The following is a 24,220-nucleotide window of genomic DNA, read 5'->3' on the forward strand; positions in this document are numbered from 1 at the left end:
GAAGGCGTCCAAACTGCAGACGGTGACGCAAGCACAAGTGTTTCTCCTCCTCTTGACGTAGTCTATCCAGTCCCAGGACGTCTGGCCTGCTGCGAAGGACCTCTCCGCCCTCACAGGTAGTTCTTAACCCTTTCATCCCCACCTGCCCAACCAGAGCCTTCAACCAGACTTCAGCAGCGTGTTGGAGTCAGCGACACACATTGCCTGCTCTAATGGTAATTAATTAATTAATTGATAACGAATGCCCACAAACCATCTGAAATGTCTGCTTTCTCGCTCCCACCTCCGCTAAGGCCCTCTCCGCCCTCCACCGACGTAGGGATGTTCCCCGCGTTCCCCTCTCTCTGCGGCCTCTTCCTTCCTGGGCCCGGGGTGCGCTGAGAGCTGTTCAACAACCAGTGCTCTTGGGGAGAATCGTACCAACCGGGAGCCCCGGTTTGTAGCATTCAGCAGTACCACCGTGGGCAATTTCAAGCGGGTTACTGCGTGGAGTGGGGAAGAAAGGAGTATAATCACCTCTCCGAAGCTAGTAGGAGCCGGTTCACGACACAGTTGTGGGGTTCTGTCTCTCATCCCATGCTCTGGGGATGGGGACACACTCAGGGCATGTTCAGTCTAGTTTCACACCAAGTCCTAAACCGTAGTCTTTTCCTTCCAATTCCCCAGAGGCCGATCCTACACAGAAGGTCTACACTAACGGGGACTTCAAGATCCCCCCTCCTGTCTCCCTCAGACCCCCTGTAGTGTCTGTATTGTCTGGACCCCCATTATGCACACAAGTCAGGAGTTTCCCCAGTCTTAGGACACACTCAGATGCCAATCAGGTGTGGCTGTTGAACTTGGGTTCCTAGGGAAGAGGGATGGCGGCACATGGCCAAACTCCCCGTGGAGGAGTTTCTGGGATCCACTCCTCTCTCTCTCCAGCCTGCAACGATCTTTACCCTCATAAAATAGTGCTTCCTGGGGAGAGCAGTGGGGAAGGCCACCCGTACCTCTCGGGCTCAGCTCCTAAGAGCCAGTCTTCCCACGCAGACCCAAGGTGTGTTCTTTGTGATGCTCCTCTCCTGGCAGGACATCTTACTGGGAGCTGTGCCTAAAGGGATTTTTCCATCTTCTCCTTGGAGGCCCGGCTCTTTCAACCAGACTTGCATCCACCAATTTCCCCTGGTCCTGGTATCCCCTTCAGGGACACAGGAGGGTCAAAGCATTGACAGCTGAAACCATGGACAGGCTTGGCTCCCCAATCTAACAATCAGGGTTAGGATCCGATGATTACAGCTTGCTTCCTTCATCGGGGAGAAAGTGGCCACCTTGGAATGACCTTTACTTTACTATCTTGCCCTGCTTCCAGGAAAGGGAATTTGTACACAAACTTTGTCCGGGGCCAACTCCCAGCCATCTGCAGTTCCATGGGCCAGGACATTTGGGGATGCTGCTTCGTACAGATTTGTTATATTTTTTGGTAAACATTTTACTTATTCATGAGAGACACAAAGAGAGAGGCAGAGACACAGGCAGAGGGAGAAGCAGGCTCCCTGCAGGGAACCCGATGCAGGACCCCATCCCCGAACCCCGGGATCACGCCCTGAGCCAAAGGAAGATGCTCAACTGCTGAGCCACCCAGGCGTCCATTAGCACATTTTTGAGCAGGAAGTTGGGTGTTCATGATTTTTAGTGCTGCTAGAAGTTGACAGGAGCAACTGGGAAGCCGGACAACACACGGGAACCCCATCCCACCACCACCTCTTGCTGCGTAGGTAAGAAGTTTCTGTGAACACCAGCCCTTAGTGTCTTACTGCTTTCAAAGATTTCTACCCAGGCCGGCGAGGTTGGCAAGGTCTTCTAAGTGTAGCATAGTGCAGAGTAGGGATGCAGTACACGTTTATAGGACAAGTGAATGACAGCGTGCACAAGGAGTACACTTTTCTGGGACAGAGAACGTGAACTGTTGGTGTGTTTCAAAGTAAAAGCCCGAGGGACCTACTTGGAGCACTTGTACTTCTAGTAAAATTTTCCTCAGAGCCCTTTCCTGCGTAAGTCATCACTTGCTGCAAGATTGAAAGTTTTAAATTTTTTTTTTTATTTATTTAATTTATTTATTTTTATTTTTTTAATTTTTTTTTAGAAAGTTTTAATTTTTTTAAGAGATTTATTCATGAGACACAAACAAGGCAGACACACAGGCAGAGGGAGAGGCAGGCTCTGTGCAGGGAGGCTGATGTGGGACTCGATGCCGGACCCCCAGGGTCACGACCTGAGCCACAGGCAGACGCTCACTGAGCCACCCACATGCCCCAGATTTAGAGTTTGTAAAGCTGAGTCAGATATTCAGCAAAACCCCCCAAAAATGTTATTTTATCAGGAAAACATATCTTCAGGATAGTCAAACTGCACAGCATCATCACAGTTCTGTAGTTCAACTCAGATGATCTTTTTTATTGAGAACAGTTCAAAAATTTCTCAAACTTTTGGCTGGAATTTATTTTAAATTAGATGCAGGGGAAAAAAGTTCTGTGTGCAGAATGCAAATAATGCATTCCCAGCATGAAAGGGTCTATAAAAATACTTCTCTAAATATATCCTCCTGCAAATGGTCAAATGGAGATTCCATGCCTTTACTCCTTTCCCAAGTCACAGTGACTAGAAACATCTGTCACATTTTCTCCCCTGATTTGGGTTTTCCTTTACTTCCTTTTAAGTTTCTATTTTCTTCTGTACGTTACAAAAGGCTAGTAGGAAGCTTACATCTGCCAATGTTCTTTGGCCACAGAGCAAGTCCACTTAGACATGTGTGCCACCCATGGGCAATTTCCAGGAACAGGAACATCTATTATGAACCAAATGTTTTCTGGAACTTCTAAGTGAACCATTAATCTACTGGGAGCAACTTGGCTCTCATCTGAGTTCTCTGGAGGATCAAATGAAAGAGAATTCTTCCTAAATCACAGCCTAGCAACAAGAATGAACAAAGCGGACTTCATCAATCTTGGACCCAGGAATCACTGCAACACTTTTTCATGCCAACTTATATTTTTAATAATCTTTATTGCCTTTCTGATTTAAATCATAGGATATATTCATTACAAAACTTGAAAGTCACATAGGCACAGAATGAAAATACAGACTATATATATCTCTCTCTCCACTTTTATTACGAAGGCTTTCAGAGAAAAGTTGGATAGTACAATGAACATATGTAGGCTCCACCTAGATTCAATAAATGGGTAACTTCATCATCTTTTTCTTCCTGTATTGTGTATTTTGCTGAGCCATTTAAAAGTTGTTATGAAGCTTCATCCCTAATATTCGAAGAATAGACACTGGCCTACAAAAGTACAAGGACGTTACCATACCTAAAAAAATACTTCCATGACCACCATATCCCATTTCCAATTGTCACAAGAATTGCTAAAGTCACGTATGTTGAACTTGAGTTCGAGAACATCCCGTATTCTGTACTTGTCCGTTTCTTCCTAATGTTTAGCTTGCTCCTCTTACCACCCCCCCCCCCCATTTCCTGCCAGCTGGAAGTTAGGTCTAGAAGCTGCATTAGGTTCAGGTTAACATGGTTTTTGTCTCCATGCTGCTGACTGAGTCTATCATCTCATTGGGAAGCACACGTCCCGTTGTCCCGTTCCTGATGCCAGGTCTGAGTAGGCGATTACAGTGGTGACAAGACCAGCACATGGTCAAAAGCTGATTTTTTTTTTCCCCTTCTGCGAGTTCTCTGTACAGCAACACTTGAGCACCGTAAAGATTCTGTTCCTCAACAACTTTTTATGAAAGGTTTTGGCATCCACTAATGTCTGCTTGGTTATTTAAAGGGTCAGGCTGTATGTTAAAACACCAAGTCCTCTCATGCATGCCAAGTATGCAGTATGCGGACTGATCTTTGGGACAATAGACTAGATGGTAAACCTGAATCACCAGACCGTTCCCATTAAGGCTGGAAGATGGTTTTCAGACTGTATTTCAGGACAGAGCTGCTGGGGAAAGGCCCCTGACGAGTTCTGCATCTAGCTCCCCAACTGAGAAGACAACTTGCACAGGAGAACCACCAATACCAGGCCACATCTAAAGTGTCTCCATGCTCCAGGGGTGTGGAGGCAGCTTGGATCTGCTCAGTCTACTGGGTCCCTTGCATTGGACCAGCCTTGCTGATAAACCCTGATTTTATAGAAACAGGTACAAAATGGACAGAACCTGCTGGAAAAGGTAGTTATAAGAGTTGTTGCAGAGGTTAAAAAAAAAAGAAAAAAAGAAAAAAAAAAACCACTGGTCTCCCAAAACAGAAACCTCACTCTACAAGTCAAACTGGCACTTACTGCCATGTACATATAAATGGAAAAGAATAAAAGAAATATATAAAATGCTGGAAAAATACATTGATAATGAAGTCTAAAAGGGTCGTATGAGGTTTTAGGAATGGAATTTCAAAATTGAACATGATCACCAGTGACCAACCAGTTAACCGAAACATTTCTGAGAGGTGGATTTCCAGAATATTTCATTATTGTCTGTTACATAGTTTTATAATTTTGAGACTTTTTTTTCGCCTGGAGGAAAATGGAACATCTTGTAAGACTCTAAAGGCAAAGAGAACCTCATACACTCATACAGTTGTAGGTGGGATTCAGCTAGCTCAGTGCTGTATCTGAAGGCTGGAAGTCAGTCCATCCTGCAGGCATCAACCGGCAGGCTCCTGAGGGCGGAGTCTTGTTCAACATGATTTTTCTGAAGGCTTTGATTACATGCTGAATTTACAAATGATACAAAACAAGGAGTAAGAGTTAATAACCTAGATGGCAGAGTAAGAACTATACAAAGGAGAACAAAATGATGAACCAATAACTTGAAATTTAATCGACTGCAGCCAAAACCACCGAAGGTTGGGGTATAGAATGGGGGAAAACAACTCCAGGGGTTTCTGTTATCTAAAAACTCAAGGCACATCTGTGTGAGGAGAGTACCCCCTAAGGGCCAAGGTCCTCTGAGGCCAGCGGCAGAGACAGGGATGCTGATCCATCCAGCACTGGTCTGGCCACATATGTAGGCTGGAGTTGGGCCCTAAATGGTACATACTCAAGAAGGGACTCTGATGAATTGAGGGTGGGGGTGGGGTGGGGAGGGGCAACCCAGAGAAGACTGTAGAAGAAGACTCTCCCCTGCTCTGGAATCTCAAATCCAAGGTTCTAAGTTCCTGGGGCTGGGCAAAGATCACTTAATGTTCTCAACAGAAGGCCAGTTGTTTACAATCCAAACCTAAAAAGCAACACTGCCATTTAAAGTTTTATTTTAGAAAGTACTCATCTATGGCAAACAGTGGAGATCATTTAACCTTCATATCCATTAGGAGTTAAGTTTTTAGAAGGAAAGAATTTAGCATGCCTGCAGTAATATATAAACCCACTAAGGCAGCAGAAACGTGAACTATGCAGGCATGTATAACAAGTATGCAGATGCCATTTATTTGGTCCATAAGTACAGTATAGTCGTATTTGAGTTCTACAAAACATCAAATATAAATAACCTGAAACTGTAACAATACACAAAATTGGCTTCTTACACAGACACACCAGGCAGTACAAGCTGAAAACTTGAGTAAATTAACATTGTTTTACATTAATATACATAGTGCCAGGTAACATTTAAAAACACGTTTCAATGCATAGCACTTGATACTTCTTTGAATCTGTTTCAGTCAGTTAAGAGTATGAAAAATGGTTAGATCTAGGCTAAAAATAATTCTTCTTCTAACCAAAAATAAAGGCATAATATTTATAACCAGGTATCAACTTTACTAAACCACAATATTTTAAAACTGTTAAATGATACCTAAGGGTATTTACATTAAAAAGGCAACATGCATTGTGTTGTTTCATCTCATGACTGGTTATGCACACACTTTGTTCAAAGGGCTTTAAAACTATATTCCTACTTTCAATACCGCATACCGCAATGTTTCTAATTGTTCTAGCAAAATGAATGCTTTCCAAAGGAGCAGAATCATCTTCGAGTCACTGGTGTCAATTTTTTCCCTTTGGAACAAAGGACGTAACAAATAACCTGGATCTGCCCAGATGACCTACTGCAGTAAGAGGGTCCTGTTTAGAGGCAGCTGTTCAATCTAATGCTATCACATCATCAAGCTCTTCTGTGTGTTCTGTGCGGGACCTCTTTGCACTGATATTCTCTTTCTCATCTAATTTCCTCTTGCGACTTCTCTCTTCTTCACTGATGTCAGCATTATTTGAAGGACCTTCTTCATCTGAATCAACTATGAGCACATCATCTTGCTCTTGTGCTTATTTCAGAAAAAAGGGAAAAATGGTTAAAAGTGGAGTGGGAGTTACTAGTGATTCACTAATATTTTATGAAAGTGAAAAGCTGGCATTTTTAATATATACCAAACTTAAGAATGGTAGGCCACCCGTAGGGAATCTTCACTTTACACATTACACGTCTCTGTACTGTTTTAATGTTTTCTGTAACAAGCACCTACTTGTTGTTTTCTAATCTAAACAAAAAAAACTGTAACAAGCATTATAGAACTCAAATTATCATAGCTCCTTGTTTCTATTTCTCCAACAGAAAAGGGGAAGGTGCATATCCTAATACTGGTAGTGGTGGTAATAATAATAATAATAAAACAACAACAACAACAACATATATATAGCACTTACAATGTGCCAGGAACTGTTCTGAGCACTTTGCATATAACAACTCATTTAATCATCACAACAACCCTATAAAGAAGATAACATTATTATCCGTTTTCCAGAAAAGGAAACTGACGTACAGAGATTGACTTGCCCAAGGTCATACAATAGCAGAAGATGAGGCCAGGACTCAAATCCACACAGTGGGCTCTACAGTGCATGCTCTTAACCTTACACTACAGTTGGTTTCATGAACCACCCCCACCCCATCCTCCATCCCCGCCAAAGCAAAAGCAGAGTACCTACCTATCTTACTCATTGCTATTGCCTCCCAAACCAACCCACGGTAAGGGATCAGTGAATGCACATTTTAATTTATGGTTTCTGAAAAACTACCAAAGTCCCTTCCTTACAGGAGAATGAAAGACTTTTTCTATTTTTGGAGGGGAAGAAAGGTCATGGCTCATAGGTGGACTACACTCTAGCTAGTCTCAAAGTCTATCTTTAAAAAGTTCTCAGAGAACATAAGAACCAAGAACAACCATATTCCAAAGAACACCAAAGACACAGGGTTAAAGAAATGGAAACAGAGAAGTAGAAATTTAATTTCCTGAGTAAAGAATGAAAGGAGGCTGCTGTGGGATGCAGGTCGATAGGAAACATCCAAATCTGAGCACAAAGCAAAGCACCAAGCACTAGCACTGACTGTGCAGGGAAACAGCCTCTGATGTACTTTACCAAAGTCATAACAGTTCCCGAGAAAACTGTGAAATGCTTAATTCTCTATTTACAGCATCTGTTCACTCAAAATAGTCAGATGCATCGATTTGTTTCCCCTAAATAAAACAGGCATACGAAATCCAAAACTACTACTATGAAAAATGATGAAGTGTCTTCATGCACTAGTACACTCATTAACATTTCCAGTTGTAAAAACCCACTAACAAAAAAGAACAGTTCCTATTTTCCATAAGAATTTCCCCTAGACTTAAATATGTTCATGGTTCATACATACAAAGCTCTATTAAAACAATGCCAAATCAATACACACCTCTAACAGTCCTGTGGATTTGTTTTATGGTCTTATTTGTAAAATGATCCATTTGTTTCTACATAATGACTTGCTTGCTTGGTGGGTAATTAAAGTGCTGGCTGGCTGGGGCCATGACTCACCAGTGGACGTGGAAGGCTGAGCTCCATCGTCACTGCCATTAGTTATGCTTTTGGCAGCATCTTCAGCTTGTTTGGGCCCCACTTTTTCTGGGGCATCACCAACAACTTCAAATTCAATATCCTTCCCTAGGTCCTCACTGTAAAAGAATGACACAATGTAAAACTGGACCACCATGACTATAGAGGATAGCAAAGGCACACCAGAAAGACACTGTTAAGCTCTAAGTGCATGTACTATGTACACACCAAATATACGGATCCTGATTTTCAAAGAGCTAATAAAATAAAAATTAGACTGCATGTTAACAAATTTTTGTGAAATTCAAAACTCTCAGATGGCCAGTACCATTGCCCCTTCAGATCAAGAAGAAGATTTTTAAAACAGTATTATGTAACTTTTACTGGTAGAGCAGAAAATGAAATTCAGAACTCCGCAACCCAATATATCTTTTAGGCATTATTTCTTCGGCTACTATGTTTAAAGATTCTATATATTCCACTCCGATCTTGACCAGAGTAATTTGGTGTTTTAGGAATAGGGCGGTTACATGGACTCTGGGTTTCCCCCCCATCTTTACGGGCAGCACCCTGCTTTTATAATGAGTTCCCAAAAACATGTATGAAAGTTTAATGCATGAAAGTCAAGCAAAAGACTTACATGTTTTAAGGGGGGGTTCTGTTCCCAGAGAGCTAAAAAATATGATAAAAAAAAAACCCTAATTATGCCTCCTCTTTAGACACCATCTGATATATTTCCATTTTATTGTAACATGTCCTTCCATTGTTTTTTTTTCTTGTATAATTGAACACGAGCACACCATTGGTATCCAATGGTGTTTGAGGCTAGAGATCACTCCCAAGCCATATCAGTCTTTGACTCCATTGTCTAACTTTATGAAACGTTTTTCTTTTAAAATTTTTATTTATTTAATAGAGAGAAAGAGCACAAGCAAGGGGAGTGGCAGAGGGAGAAGGAGAAGCAGACTCCCCGCTGAGCTCAATCCCAGGACCTGGGACCATGACCTAAGCAGAAGGCAGATGTTCAACCAGCTGAGCCACGAGGCATGCCTAGCTTTGTAAAATGCAGTACTTACTACCAATAACTCACATTCAGTCTTTCTTGTCATTTATACTTTTTATAAACCAAGTATATAAAATATGATATCCTCCAAACAGCTACACATTCTTTAAATTCATAGATGGCAACATTAGCCAAACAAGTGGATGCAGGTAGCAACTCCTTTCCTGTTGGTTAGATGGTATCCAAAAGTCCTAAGTCAGGGTGTAGTTAAGGTGTACCAACGGGAACATACACAAAAAAAATGCACCTTATTCAACAGCTAACCACATCAAAATGGAGGACCATCTGTATTTTAACTGTGTTATATATATGCAAACATTCTGTAATGCAAGAATACGAATGCTTTTTTATAAAATGGGCAAGACATTAAATCAAATAAAAAAAATGATTCAATAATCTCTATAGGATAATCTTAAAATGTCTTGTTATTCTTACAGATCACAAACGAAATATTTGTTTTACTGAACAAAGATTTATTTCTTTCTTCTGAGAAATCTTCAAAATAATTGAAGTTTTTATTTTAGTTTTGCCTATCCCTTCTGTTTCTGAATTCTCAGATTCTTCTATAGGTCAAGCATCAGGGAACTTAGCAGCCAACATAAGCAAATATATTGTGTGGTTTCAAATGAAGAGTAGGGCTTAACGGTAAGAAAACATTTTTTCTCTACTTTACGTTTTTATATTCAGATAATTTATTACACTTAAAAATATATCAATAGTTCCTACCTATGAAGGATGTTGATCAATAAAGTGTAGTCCTGAAGGAAGTCATCTGCTTGAAGCCGGCTCCCATTTCTAATTCCAAATTCTGACAGCTTTTTGTGATTATTAGCTAAGAAATTGGAAAGGAATTTAGATACTTCAGTTATAGATTTCCACGGAGCAGTCACATTAGTTTAAAAAAGATTAAACTCCTATTATAAGCTGAATTGTGTCACCCACTCAAAATTCCTATGTTGAAGCCCTAACCCCAGTACCTCAGAATGTGACAGTATTTGGAAACAGTGCCTTCTTTTTGAATAGGTAATTAAGTTATAATGAGGCTATTAAGGGTTGGCCCTAATCCGATCTAAGTGGAATCCTTGTAAGAAGCCAAGGAGACCTCAAGAGAAACCAAACCTGCGCACATTTTGATCTTACAACCTGTAGCCTCCAGCATCATGAGAAAATAAATTTGTTATTTAAGTCACTCTGTGTATTTTTGAATGGTGGCCCAAGCAAAGTAATCCACTAAAATATTAGGCACTTAAAAATTCAGCCCCGAGTGAATACTCAACTACTAAAACTGCTTCAAAAGAACCAAACTGTAAGAAGTTCTGACAACATTCTCCCATTCAAACCAAATTATTCTGGACTCCTAGAGGAGTCAAAGACAACTTTTAGTGTTGTTCAAAATATAGTCTACTTGCAGAGAGGTTATCCACAACAACTTAAAAAACTACTTTTCAGCAAATTTTAAAATTCAGAAATATGAGACAACTTTGTTGATTTGAATGGATTTCCATTTCTCAACATGAATTTTCAACATTTCTCAACGACAAGCCTATGGGACCTCCCAAAAATAATCACTCCTATCTGGTTTCAGCTTCCACATGTCCTTTCTGGTTCATGTGAATATTTCTGCTTCATGCAGCACAGTCCCTAACACCCACTAGCACTGAATAAACCTTTGCTCCATGGTTTATAGATACTTCAATGAAGAACAATTCCTTGAACCAAACTTTTGATGTCCCCACCACCTCACCCTCCCTATTCTTGGGTCTTTCTGCCTTAATTATCCTTTCTCTCCAGCCTATTCAAATGTTCCTCTCCCTGGACCAGTAAAAGTACTCAGGTATATCATTTACAAAACTGCTTCCTCAGTTTGCTCTCAATTTCACCCCCTTATCACCAGAGTGCACTTTATTAAACATCTGCTCTGTGAAGGACACACACCGTATAGAACCTGCTGACCTATGTAGTGTGTGGCACATACTAAGTAGACTGTATTTTAAATTCTAGTTATCGGGATCCCTGGGTGGCGCAGCAGTTTGGCGCCTGCCTTTGGCCCAGGGCGCGATCCTGGAGACCCGGGATCGAGTCCCACGTCAGGCTCCCGGTGCATGGAGCCTGCTTCTCCCTCTGCCTATGTCTCTGCCTCTCTCTCTCTGTGTCTGTGTGTGTGACTATCATAAATAAATTTAAAAAAAATAAAAATAAAAATAAATAAATTCTAGTTATCCATCATTAAATTTATGTGATTCTCTATATAATCTAATAGCTTTATTTTTTTTGTTGCTTATAAGGAAAATCTTAGAAAGAATCCTCCCTACTTGACCCTGAAAAACCCAGAAACTACTGAGTTTCTAATTTTACAGATTTTTTAAGTAAACTCTATGCCTAATGTGGGGCTCAAATTCGTGACTCTGAGATTGAGAACTGCATGCTCTACTGAGTCAGTGGGGTACCCCTACAGATTGATTTTTCTTATTTTAACTTTTTAAGCTACCTGAGACGCCTTCAGAGAATGATAGCTCCTACCCAGACTTAATCTTCAAGCCCTTTCACACATTCCCCTCTCAACACAAACTCCTCAGACGCAACATGTCTGAAAGAGAAGCAGTTACTATGCGTTCTATTCTGGTCAATTAGCATATCATCTCTGAAGCCAGAGTCCTGTGATAATCCTCATCTGCTCAACAATGCTATTTCTCCTCATCTGGCCCCTGAACTCTGACTGTAAATTTCAACTCTTTCATTTGCTTTTGCCTCAGTAAACATCCCTCACTACTTTCATTTTTTTCTTCCTATAACACATTACTTCCCTGCTTATAAACTCTGGTGGGAGCATGGCCCTGGGGGACAGGATGGCAAACAATGTCACCAGCATGGCACAGGAAGCTCTCCAGCTGTGCCACCACTGCCAACCACACCGCACTCTACTTTCCAGTAAAACAAGTAACTGGCGATTCCAAAATTGTTTCACTAGTTCACACGTTTATTTATAAAGGCTGTCGATTCTGCCCAAATGCAGTCATTCCTTTCTCTGCCCAGAGCACCTTTCCATCTAAGAACTGATCCAGAGTCCTTTCTCATGTGACCCCTCTCCTCTTCTCACAAGGCTTCAATTCCTACCTTATATGCTCTCTTCCTATAGTTAGACTGTATTAAACCCACTTGATCATCTCTCTTCTCCTTCCAGGCTATAGAGGGACCACTGTCTTCCTTATTCATTCTTGAATCATAAACACCTAGGACCATACTTATAACACAGAAGGACACAAAATATTTGAATATATGTTCTCTCCCTCAGTAGCACATGTATTTTGTGGAGAAGGGCCAGTTCAGTCACTTGAGATTCCTGGCCAGTTTCCATTTTTAAAGTCCTAGCATTTGTGAAGGTGCTTGGGTGGCTGTTGGTTAAGCATCTGCCTTTGCCTCAGGTCATGATCCCAAGGGCTTGCCTGGGATCGAGCCCCATGCCCGGATTCCTGCTCAGCAGGGATTTTGCTTCTCCTTCTACTACCTCTGTCTGTTCCTCCCCACCTGCCCAGCTGTGCTCTAAATGATTAAAAAAACCAAAAAAAACCCTTTAAAGTCCTAGCACTTGAAAGAGCTGGTCAGTACCAGAGAACCAAGGGGAGAATAGTCACAAACTTTCTGTGAGTAAAGACAGCCGGCTAAAATGCGGTGTTAAATATATTCAACCAGATACTTAGAATAAACCTATGCAAAACATGGCCTTGAACAAGTTCTTGACAAAAAACTATAGTCAAGAAGAATCCTGACACTAAGTTTTAATGTAAAGGCTCGACATTTGAATAACCCCATCGGAATCTGGCAAACTGTCCTGAATAAATAATCAATGAACAAATGTGTGAATACACACATCACACGTTTGGGGAAAACACCCAGATTTTCAAAGTAATGGTACACTGATAAAATTGTGGATGTGGTGAAATCAACTCAAGTGGTAGCCCAAGGAAATGAGCTGCTAAAGTGACCGAAAAGGTAAGGGAACTTAGGCTAAGTCTAATCAAAGTGACCAGTGCAGTCTGAAGGGGACATAATTATTATCAGTTCTTTTCTTTTTTTTTTTAAGATTTTATTTATTTATTCATGAGACACACATAGAAAGAGAGAGAGAGAGTGAGAGAGAGAGAGAGAGAGAGAGAGAGAGAGGTACAGACACAGGCAGATGGAGAAGCAGGCTCCATGCAGGGAGCTGGATGTGGGACTTGGTCCCGGGACTCCAGGATCACACCCTATACCAAAGGCAGGCACTAAACCGCTGAGCCACCCAGGGATCCCCAATTATTATCAGTTCTAAGCTTAAACAGAATCAAATGCATCGCACTTTGTACAACAAATGCATTAAACAGGATGACCTGTTTAAACTAGTTTTTTTTTTTTTTGAAAATTTATTTATTTATTTTAGAGAGACAGAGAACACAAGTGGGAGGGGCAGAGGGAGAGAGAATCCCAAGCTGACTCTGCTGAGTACAGAGCCTGATACAGGGCTGGATCCCATAATCTCAGGCTCGATCCCTCAACCCCAGGATCATGACCTGAGCCAAAAACAAGAACTAGACACTTAACAGACCACGCCACCTAAGTGCCCCGACCTGCCTGAACTTTTGAAAAAGAAAGCCTAAAACAAAAGTGGGCACGGACTTTCAGCATTACTTTCTGCTCTATAGCGGGCTATGAAGGCTTCTCTGCTCTTGGACAAAACACCTAATAGCATTAAATTATCCTTCCTACCTTAATAGCCAGAGCAATCTTCACATTACTAATTTAGCTCCCAGGATCCATGAGACAGGCAAGATGGTTCCTTGTTCATGGTCACTATAAACCTAACCATTCACGGGGTTCCTGACAGTCTCTGAGATACCCGGACAACATGGGAGTCCTCAAATCTGAAAATGTGGTGATCCCAGCAAGGCAGTGCCACCTTGGAAGAGCACTTCCATGACCAAATATTGCCCCTTTCAGCTGTGATACCAAGTAATGTGTACCGTAAACAGACAAACTAATGTTACTTCTTCATGTACACAGTTTCCATCCAATGAGGGGAGTGAATAAACGCAATGTATTAATACCTTCTGTCTCTCCCTCTTCTGAAGATATTAGGATTGTTCCTTTCCCATCTTCAATTTGGACATCTGGTGCTACCATAGCAAATTTTTCTTTCACTATCTATAAAGAAAAAAGATTCAAAATATTAATATATATAGCTAAAAATCATAAAAAAACAAAAAACTGACATTTTTTCCACAAAGGCTCTTACTTTCCCCTTCCATTGAAAGGGGCAAAGGTGTTCTTTAAGATACCCCAGGGCATGCAGGAAAGCACTAGAAATTCACCCAATTACTCCATGCCCATGTTTGCCTACCTTCTACCTCCACATTTGACCACTGATAAAGTTCAGATAAAACTTGCTCCAAATGGGCAGTTGTGAACTCTTGATTGGCCCTTCGTATTTTGTCCTTCCCTACAGATCAGGTACTGAGCTAGACACTTAGTCTCTATACCAATCCTGTATTTGCACGTTTTGTAGATGGAAAATTTATAAAAAAAACTGATACTTGATAGTATTCCGCTTCCCAAGTTCCATCTCAAATTCATTCATTCGTTCATTCATTTTTAAAGATTTTATTTATTCACGAAACACCCAGACAGAGAGAGAGGCGGAGACATAGACAGAGGGGGAAGCAGGTTCCTCACAGGGAGCCCTAGGCGGGACTTGCCCTGGACTGGGATCACGTCCTGAGCCAAAGGCAGACGCTCAACCTCTGAGCCACCCAAGTGTCCCTCCATCTCTCTTTAAATTTCAAGACAGGAGTGATAATCATCTGTAAAATCCTACCTGTTCTTAAAAAAAAGGACGAATTCTCTAAAGGTCTGATTATCCTACAAATAGTGGGATTGCTTTTAAGCTCAAGAATGAATACATACAAACTACAGTTATTTTCTAAGAAAGTAGGTGGGGCATGCTTCTCCATCAAAACACAAGCACAAATCAATCTGTCCCATTTAATCAGTTCTGGGAGAACTGGGCCACAAGAGTCTACTGCACCTGTGTCATATAAATATGAAACACGATGATGGATGTTATCAGAGAACAATCTGAAGTAATCCCCAAAGTGGGAAGTGGCACCCATTTGGGCCATTAAAGAAACTACGTCTAGCCCATTTAGGAGAAACCTAAGGACCAGACCTAATCCTAAACTTCCATTTTCCTCACTCCAGAGCTCAAATGGTGAATCCGGGTACACAAATGCAGAATTCTGTAAGAGGCCAACTTAACACACCAGAATCAGGATGATCACCAGACCATTTAAGGATACTGCTTGTCAGAGAACAGAGAATTTACACACTATCTGGGAACATAGTTGTCTCTTGTTTGCCAAGAATTTGTATCACCTCTGTACCACCCATGGTGCATATTCCATCCAAATTCATCTACTCCCTTCTGGCATGTGAGGCACATACTCTGGAACCACAGACAAAAAACCAGCAGGAACTCAGATAGTAAAGCAACCTAGAATATCAGAGCAACGCACTTTAGTAGTCAGTATCTTTCGAGTAATTATGTGGCTTTTAGTTTATCACACCAACACTATAAAGCAGAAGGGAACCTGGGTTTTCTGTTTTTAGGAAAGAAAAATGAACATACTTTGTGGAAGAGAACCAGTGTCTGCACTTACCTTATCCTGTAATGTGAGAACAGTCACTTTGTGGACATTCAGTCGAACAGTCACCTCTGGCTTGCTGGCACATACGTAACAATTAGGGTTGGGACGATCCAGTGCACAAGGCACAAGAAGCTTCTTTCTTGGGTTTGGTTGTTTATTCAAAAAAATCTTTGAAGGAGAAAAAAAATACAAGCAGAATCCATAAATCTGAGTTACAATTTTATATATCATACAACTGAAAGTCTACCATCTTGTTTACTGTAGAGACAATAAAAAATGACTTAAATATTCCCTTCTAGATGGCAAAAAACATAAGGAAGACCAAGACCTTCTTAAGAGATTGATTTTCCAACTTTTCCAATTAGCTACCACGTCAAAGGCTATGCTTACTGAAAAGAAATCTTGTGCTCAAGACTCTGAACTATTCTACAAACTAATTTAGCCAAGTAAGGGCCTAGCTGTACTCCTCTCTGATCTTAAATAAGCTTTTGAGTGTCTTCCTAGTGGTTATCAATTTTAAGCCAACTTCTCAATAACAGCAACATATATTAATTTCTCCAATTAATGATGACACCTTCATAGATGTATGGAACCAATATACTGCCTTTCTTTTCAACTTGTCTATGATAACTACAATAGTAATGTTTATATAATTACGAGGAAAAAAAATGTACTTCAGGCAGTATTAGCATCTATTTACCACCTTCCGTCCTGCCTAGTACCCAAACAAAAAAATAAAAGCCAATGCAAATTTTAAAAATTGCACCAAGGGACACCTGGGTGGCTCAGAGGTTGAGCGTCTGCCTTTGGCTCAAGTCATGATCCTGGAGACCAGGGATCGAGTCCCACATTGGGATCCCTGCATGGAGCCTGCTTCTCCCTCTGCCTGTGTCTCAGCCCCCCCTCTTTCTGTGTGTCTCTCGTGAATAAACCTTAAAAAAAATAAAAATTGCACTGGAATTTAAGGAGGCCTCACCTCATATTACTACAAAGTTTGGTAAATACTAGCAAGATCAATACAAGCCAATGTGAGAACACCAGTAGAAGCAGATATATAAATTTTCATCTTGTGATGACCATGTTAAGAGTGGCACTTGCTAAGATGAACTAATTCTGAAGAGGAACCCCATGGATCCCCCAAGCTTAATGAAGTAAATCCTGTAGGAAGCAGTTATTGCTGGGAGGAGGGCTCCTGTTAACAGTAGTGCTAACAGTCTGTCACTGTATTGGTTCAATGGAGGAATAGATTTGTTTGATCTTAGGTTTCACTGGGAAGGTAACTGTACTAAGGGAAATCAACAGTCATGAAAACAAATGCTAACACTATTAACAGGCTAAGACTATTATGCCATCCTAAAATTCAGTTTATAAATGTGAACCAAAAATGCAGACATAAACATCATCAACCCAAGAGAGGGACAAAGCTGAGTAGGTAAAGAAACAAGAAGGATGTCACAGGTAACAGACATTTTAATAAATTCATTAATTAATATTGTCTATCAGCTCCAAGTGATGTATTCTGTAGCCACAGGACAAACTCAGGCTGTTGGAAATTAAAACACGAAGTTCTGGCAGCCCTGGTGCCTCAGCGGTTTAGTGCTGCCTTCAACCCAAGGTGTGATCCTGGAGACCCGGGATCGAGTCCCATGTCAGGCTCCTTGCATGGAGTCTGCTTCTCCCTCTGCCTGTGTCTCTGCCTCTCTTTCTCTGTGTCTTTCATGAATAAATAAAGAAAATCTAAAAAAAACCCCAAACAAACAAGAAGTTCTTAAAAATTAAAAATAGGACAGTCAAAGAAGATTTAAACAGCAAATCAAATCAAGATGACAGACTGGCAATGACTCTGCATTCCTTTGTCCCAAAATTTCATGAAAACAGAAAAAGGTTTTATTTTATAAAGATTTTATTTATTCATGAGACACAGAGACACAGAGAGAGAGCGAGAGAAAGAAAGGGGGGCAGAGACACAGGCAGAAGGAGAAGCAGCCTTCCTGTAAGGAGCCCGATGTGGGACTCCATCGCAGATCCCGGGATCACACCCTGAGCCAAAGGCAGACGCTCAAGTGCTGAGCCACCAGGCATCCCAAAAATGGATTAAGTAGGCTCCAGACCTAGCATGGAACCCAATATGGGGCTTGAACTTACAACCTGAGATCAAGACCTGAGCTGAGATTAAGAGTTGGATGCAGGGATCCCTGGGTGGCGCAGCGGTTTGGCGCCTGCCTTTGGCCCAGGGCGCGATCCTGGAGACCCGGGATCGAATCCCATGTCAGGTTCCTTGCATGGAGCCTGCTTCTCCCTCTGCCTATGTCTCTGTCTCTCTCTGTGACTATCATAAATAAATAAAATTAAAAAAAAAAAAAAAAAAGAGTTGGATGCTTAACTGACTGAGCCACCCAGGTGCCCCAACAATAAAAGGTATTTTAAGAGTGTATCAATAATGGCACTGAAAAGTACGAGTACCATTTCAAAGGAGGTAGTTTTTGGAAAATCCTGAAAATAAAAAATAATAATAAAAAAAGAAAATCCTAAAAATAAATTGGTCCTTTCATTTCAACATTATAGTAAAAAGGAGAACCTAAACAAGATCAAAAGTATTGGCTAAATGTTTTTTAAGGCAGTTTTTTAAATTGCTCAGCTGGTAAGAATGCAAACTATCTTCAAGCAAAATCAAAGTAAAAGCAGGAATCCAGAGAGAATAACCAGTGGCTTTAGTTTTAAAAAATAAACTTAGTCCATCCCTCGAGCAATGTAGGAATTTTTTTTTTTAAAGATTTTATTTATTCATTCATGAGAGATACAGAGAGAGAAGCAGAGACACAGGCAGAGGGAGAAGCAGGTTCCTCTCAGGGAGCCTAATGCAGGACTCGATCCGCAGACCCGGGATCACGCCTTGAACTAAAGCCAGCCGCTCAACCACTGAGCCACCTAAGTATTCTGCAAGGTAGGAATTAACAGGAGACTCCTGCATAGAGCAAGGACCTGGAAGGGGAGGTATGTGGAGAATAAAAGCATCTTTCCCACAAAAATAGGAAAAAAAAAAAAAAAAAAGATTTTGGCCTTGGTGCTTAGGGGAGGGAGGGGGGGAAGAGGAGGGAAGAACGACACATTATCTTCCTTCACATTTCATTATGGTAAGACAAGGCTCATGAAGATTTGCTGTCTGGATATAGGAGCTGAAAAACTAAAGCTAAGAATTTATTTTATTTTTTAAAGATTTTATTTATTCATTCATAGAGACAAAGAGAGAGAGAGAGAGAGACAGAGACACAGGCAGAGGGAGAAGCAGGCATCATGCAGAGAGCCTGACGTGGGACTTGATCCAGGATCATGCCCTGGGCTGCAGGCAGCGCTAAACCGCTGCGCCACTGGGGCTGCCCGTAAAGCTAAGAATTTATTTATTTATTTTTTTAAAGATTTTATTAAATAAACACAAATCCTCTTTGAAGAAGCACACCTTTAATAAGTCCTTAAGAATTACCAGACACATTAACACTAATTCGATTAAAAAAATACACCATAAGCCAACAAAATATTGTAAGATCTAGCAGAAATGACAGTAGACTCACCCATAGAGTTCAGACACTGACATTATTAAAGAACATGAACTAGATTTAAAACCAAAAAGGAGACTGAAAAACAAGAACAAAAAAGGAGAGTACTATAAAATGAAAAAACAAAATTAAAACCATAAGATAACTCCTAGAATTGAAAAAAATATTAAAAAAAAAATTAACAGAAGGAACCACACAAGTCCCTCTAAGACTTCAGTAAAACTAGGCAACTGTTAGAAGCAAACTAGCTTCTGCTTCTATTTCAGAAAAAATAAGAGGAGCAAATGTTTTCTTTTTGGCTGTAATTTCCAGGAAGCTTACTTACACATGAAATCACGGGGGTAACTGAAACAGTGTTTTTCCCACTGCTTTAATCAATTTCATTGATTTAATTTTTAAAATAAATTTATTTTTTATTGGTGTTCAATTTACCAACATACAGAATAACACCCAGTGCTCATCCCGTCAAGTGCCCCCTCCTGTGCCCGTCACCCATTCACCCCCACCCCCGGCCCTCCTCACCTTCCACCACCCCTAGTTCGTTTCCCAGAGTTAGGAGTCTTTATGTTCTGTCTCCCTTTCTTATATTTCCCACACATTTCTTCTCCCTTCCCTTATATTCCCTTTCATTATTATTTACATTTCCCAAATGAATGAGAACATATAATGTTTGTCCTTCTCCGATTGACTTACTTCACTCAGCTCATTGATTTAATTTTTAAAATGATCTAGTTAATATGCTATTTGTAAGTTTTTTTTCCCCCAAAGTATAAACTACTATGAAAAAAAGGTTGGACAGGGGTGCCTGCCTAGCTCAGCGGGCAGAGCACATGACTCTAAACCTCAGGGTCCAGAGTTCAAGCTCCACATTGAGCAGATTACTTTTAAAATTAATTAAATTAAAAAATAAAAAATGTTGCATAAAAAATGAAAATATATATACTCACCGTTCTACACTGGTCTATTTTTCCTGATAAAATCTTCAATCCTTCCAATACTATTAACCCAGCAATCACTGCATTAGTAGTAGCGATAGCAGGAATAATGTTCCCTGCCATTGCTAAAAAACAAAGATGAATATATTTGACTGTTAAAAAACAGTTACTCAGAATTTTAGATAATACAACCAAAGAACAAGACAACTTACATTTTATATCAAATCTGCTCTTCATATTCATACTGAAAATATGCATCCTGAGGTTCGCAGCGGAGGTGACAAAATCCATTGCAGATGGATCATCCTGCCGATAATTTAAACAATTTAACAAGTCTTTCCACAAACTTAATTTGATTAGTATCACCTTCAAAACAGTACTTTCCCAAGTTTTATAACACTGTAGACAGTCAACTAGAATAAGAGATGGCCTTGAGGAAGTAGCCAGTCTGTAGTAAAGCCTCAGAGTAACATGGAGACTGGATGAGTAGAGGGCAGGGTATCATTATCAGCTTCTTGGATCCAGGAATGTAGCCTGACAAGAATGCCAAGACCCACCAAGCTTCTAGTGTAGCAGACACTAAGTATAAAGACCGGAACACCAATTTCATTCACTGATGGTGGGGATTCTTTTCTGAGTCCATCAGTCAGTAATGAAAAGTTGTTCAATAACATCAGTGAGATAGACTTTTTAGAGAAAAGGGCTTCATTAAAGACTCAAATTATCTGGACTACACCTTTCGGTTTTCTTTCTCCAAATTCCCTTAGATACACCAGTGTCCTGTATTCAACGTTTCTTTTCACATATGGCAATACAACAAAAATTTTCCCTTGACAATTTATATTCTTTTTGAGACTATATCTTGGTCTCTTTAGATTTCAGCAAGGTTTCCTGCTTCACTGAGAACATACTATCTTAGCCTATAATTCAGAAGCACCTAAGTAAGTATATAAGAGAAAAAACTGACAGGATGGGAGATCTCTATTTACTGACTAACCTCAGGTAAATGAAATTCCTTAAAACTCATAATTCCTTAACTATTAAGTAGGGACAATTATATAAATAGTTCATAAGACTGTGATGAAGTATGATTATTTAACAGTACACAACACAGTGTACACATCAGGTACTTTCCTAGGCAGCTGGCTCACCATACCCAATAGGTATAGATTTTAATCAGAGGGTAACAACTCTCAGTTTCAAGGTTTCAGGGATAAAAATGTCCCGAACCACTATTATAATCGTAACAATGAAAATATATATTTATAAAGTAATCTTTATACAATATAAGCCCTTAATATAAACCTGTTTATGCAATATAAACTTATAAATGAATGTTTATGAGAATCTCCTAAATATAAACTTACTAGTTTCATTTTAGATGTCTAATTCAGTTTCAAAATTTGCACAAAATTACTAAGTAATACTGACCAAACTTCTCCCCTTACAACTCATGACAAATTTCTGCCATCACATATAAATCCCTTTTAGACACAGAAAACTGATTACTATTAAAAATAAGATCAACTCTGTATTTAGAAGTCTCAGATCTTTCACTGTATTTCAATAGAAAGGCAATTTTATTACTTTCAAGGTTAAATTAGGCCCAAGAGCTGTTGTCTCCAAAAGAATTTTATGATTTCTATGAACAAATCTGTATTACACAAATAATTTTTTAAGTCAGTGAAACATTTTACTCCAATGAAATCACATTTCTCCAGTCAACATAATTACAAACCACACATACACTACCAGAATCTAAAATGAAGTTTTGTATTACTTGATACTTGAATTCACATACAGAAAATTCATAGTTCAATGTAGTAATTAGAAATGAAAACACCTAAGCAACATCATCATTATGTCCTCAAATTCTGGTAGAATAAATGATACTCAAAAAACCACTTGTTTCTGGTTACAGTTCAAGAACTATAAATATCCAAGTGATAACAGAATTGCCACATATTTTCAAAACGAACCTTGTCCCATATGAGCTCAGCTCCATCCCCTTTTTCTGCTAAATGAACTCTCAAAGTCTCAATGCTCTTTGAAAAAAGACAGGCATAGCTCTTTACATCTAGAACCTGCTGGTCTTTCAGACCTAACTGGGGTTCATTTTGTTGATCTGATGCATTGGTTTCTTCGCCTAAGGGAAAAAATGTTAGAAATTTCACTTTTAAACATCATTCCTCTATTTTATTTAACAATTCAATGCTTGACCAGTAAGAAAATCAAAACGAAACAAATTCCATTAAAATAATTATCAGGGCAGCCCAGTGGCTCAGCGGTTTAGCGCCGCCTTCAGCCAAGGGCATGATCCTGGAGACCCAGGATTGAGTCCCACATCAGGCTCCCTGTATGGAGCCTGCTTCTCCCTCTGCCTCTGTGTGTCTCTGCCTCTCTCTCTCTCTCATGAATAAATAAATAAAATCTTAAAAAAAAAAAAAAAAAGAGAAACATGGAATAAAAATCAAATCTCTCAACAAAACAAAACAAATAATTATCAGAATGCTACAAAAGTCTGTGCAATGAAATTGCTAATAGTGAGGGACCTCATAAAGTTATTGGGGAATTCAAAGATACACTGTCAATAAGATGATAAGCATTATGCCCAACACATAATTAGCACTCAGTTAAATGGAAGCTATCGTTTGGTCTGTGAAGACATCTATTCATTAGTGTAGAGAACTGCTCCAAAATGACACCCCAAATCTCCTGGGACCCTTTAAGTTTCAATATACTGACCACTACTTTGCATAAATTAACTGAAATATAATTCAGATAAAGCACAGATACAATATGTGGAAGAGGCAGCAGGATAAACAAAACGTCACTTTCACAGTGCTTTTCCTCACTTCAAAGTTACAAGTATGTCCTCAAATTAAATCTTCAAAAGATACACACACAAAGGTACAAAGATGTAGGTGCATGTATTCTTATCACAATGTATCTTAACACTTTATTTCAGGGAAAATATGAAACAAATAAAGGTCATCCAATAAGGAGCTAAATAATATTGACTAGAAAGAGCAGTAAGAATATACAAATAGTATGATTCCATTTACGTAAGTGCATAAACAAATGCCCTTTGTTTCTATGCACAGTTGACTACCAAGACGTTCCCTAAATGTTAATAGTGGCTATTTCTCTAGGTGGCAAGATTTGCAGTGATCTTTCTTCTTCACATATTTCTAAACTGTTTGAATTTGTTACCACGAAATTCAGTGTTATTTAAAGATTTTAGGTGAGAGAATTTCCACTTTAGGTATCACAAGACAAGTTTTTAAGTTGGTTTGTATATGCATGTATTTATGTATGTATGTATGCAATATGTAATCTCTACACCTAATGTGGGGCTTGAGCTCACAACCATGAGGTCAAGAGCCAGATGCTTCCCTGAAAAAGCCTGCCTGGCAACCCATAAATGTATTCTTTACCTTGACTTTGTACTTCAGCCCAATCCAATGGAACTGGAGGTTTCCTTTTCCGCCACAGTTTATCCATTGTCAACAGATACCGGATATCATCTTTAAAAAGCTTAAAAAAAAAAAAAAAAAAAAAGTTAAAATCCCACAAATCCTACAGTCCCCATGTTGATAAAATATAACAAAAATTTCACTGCTGGTTTACTATAATATACCATAAAATCTTAAAGACACATCATATACCAGCAGATTAGCAATTTCTAAAAGAAAAAACCCCACAAAACTTAAACCTTCTGTAAAAAGAAATATCACACAGAACACCTGCATTTGAAACAGTGAAAGCAGAAATGCTGAGGAAAACAGAGTAAGGGAACTATGAATAGTGCTCATGGCTCCTGCCCTCCCAACTCACCTCTCCAAAACACACCTCTAACGTTCTAAAGATCAATCTAAAGCAAAATCACACCAATCCCAAAGCTAAATAAATATACATCATTTCCACAAGAACTGAATAAAATCACTGAGCTCAGAGAGACCAGTTTTAACTAGTTAACTCCAAATTCAAGGTATAGCAATAACGCATACACATTTTAAAAGTAGAAAAACCAGAATTTAACCATCTGTAACATCTTTGAAATGTGGTCTGCCCTTGTGACCCCCAGTCTTCCCCCGCAAATCCCAAAACCAAAACAATTTTTTTTCAAAAACATTATAGA

The 24,220-nt window shown here is 39.7% G+C and overlaps 1 protein-coding gene across 6 annotated transcripts in view; it reads right to left on the bottom strand.

The window, feature by feature from the left end:
* Positions 1-3,025: 3,025 nt before the first annotated feature.
* Positions 3,026-24,220, bottom strand: part of UBA2 (ubiquitin like modifier activating enzyme 2) — a 42,886-nt gene continuing 21,691 nt past the window's right edge. For 5 of the 6 annotated variants that reach the window (XM_038529411.1, XM_038529415.1, XM_038529413.1 and 2 more), the window contains exons 9-17: positions 23,517-23,616; positions 22,059-22,225; positions 20,292-20,385; positions 20,092-20,204; positions 15,603-15,758; positions 13,995-14,091; positions 9,640-9,745; positions 7,833-7,969; positions 3,026-6,304 (exon numbers count right to left, since the gene is read on the bottom strand). In XM_038529411.1, the coding sequence (XP_038385339.1) occupies positions 6,123-6,304; positions 7,833-7,969; positions 9,640-9,745; positions 13,995-14,091; positions 15,603-15,758; positions 20,092-20,204; positions 20,292-20,385; positions 22,059-22,225; positions 23,517-23,616 (1,152 nt within the window). In that variant the 3' untranslated portion in view covers positions 3,026-6,122. Of the gene's footprint in view, positions 6,305-6,353; positions 6,747-7,832; positions 7,970-9,639; positions 9,746-13,994; positions 14,092-15,602; positions 15,759-20,091; positions 20,205-20,291; positions 20,386-22,058; positions 22,226-23,516; positions 23,617-24,220 lie in introns of those variants that run through there. The other variant, XM_038529412.1, reaches the window with a different exon arrangement.

The sequence above is a fragment of the Canis lupus genome, chromosome 1, assembly GCF_011100685.1.
Source record: "Canis lupus familiaris isolate Mischka breed German Shepherd chromosome 1, alternate assembly UU_Cfam_GSD_1.0, whole genome shotgun sequence".
Classification (NCBI taxonomy): Eukaryota; Metazoa; Chordata; class Mammalia; order Carnivora; family Canidae; genus Canis; species Canis lupus.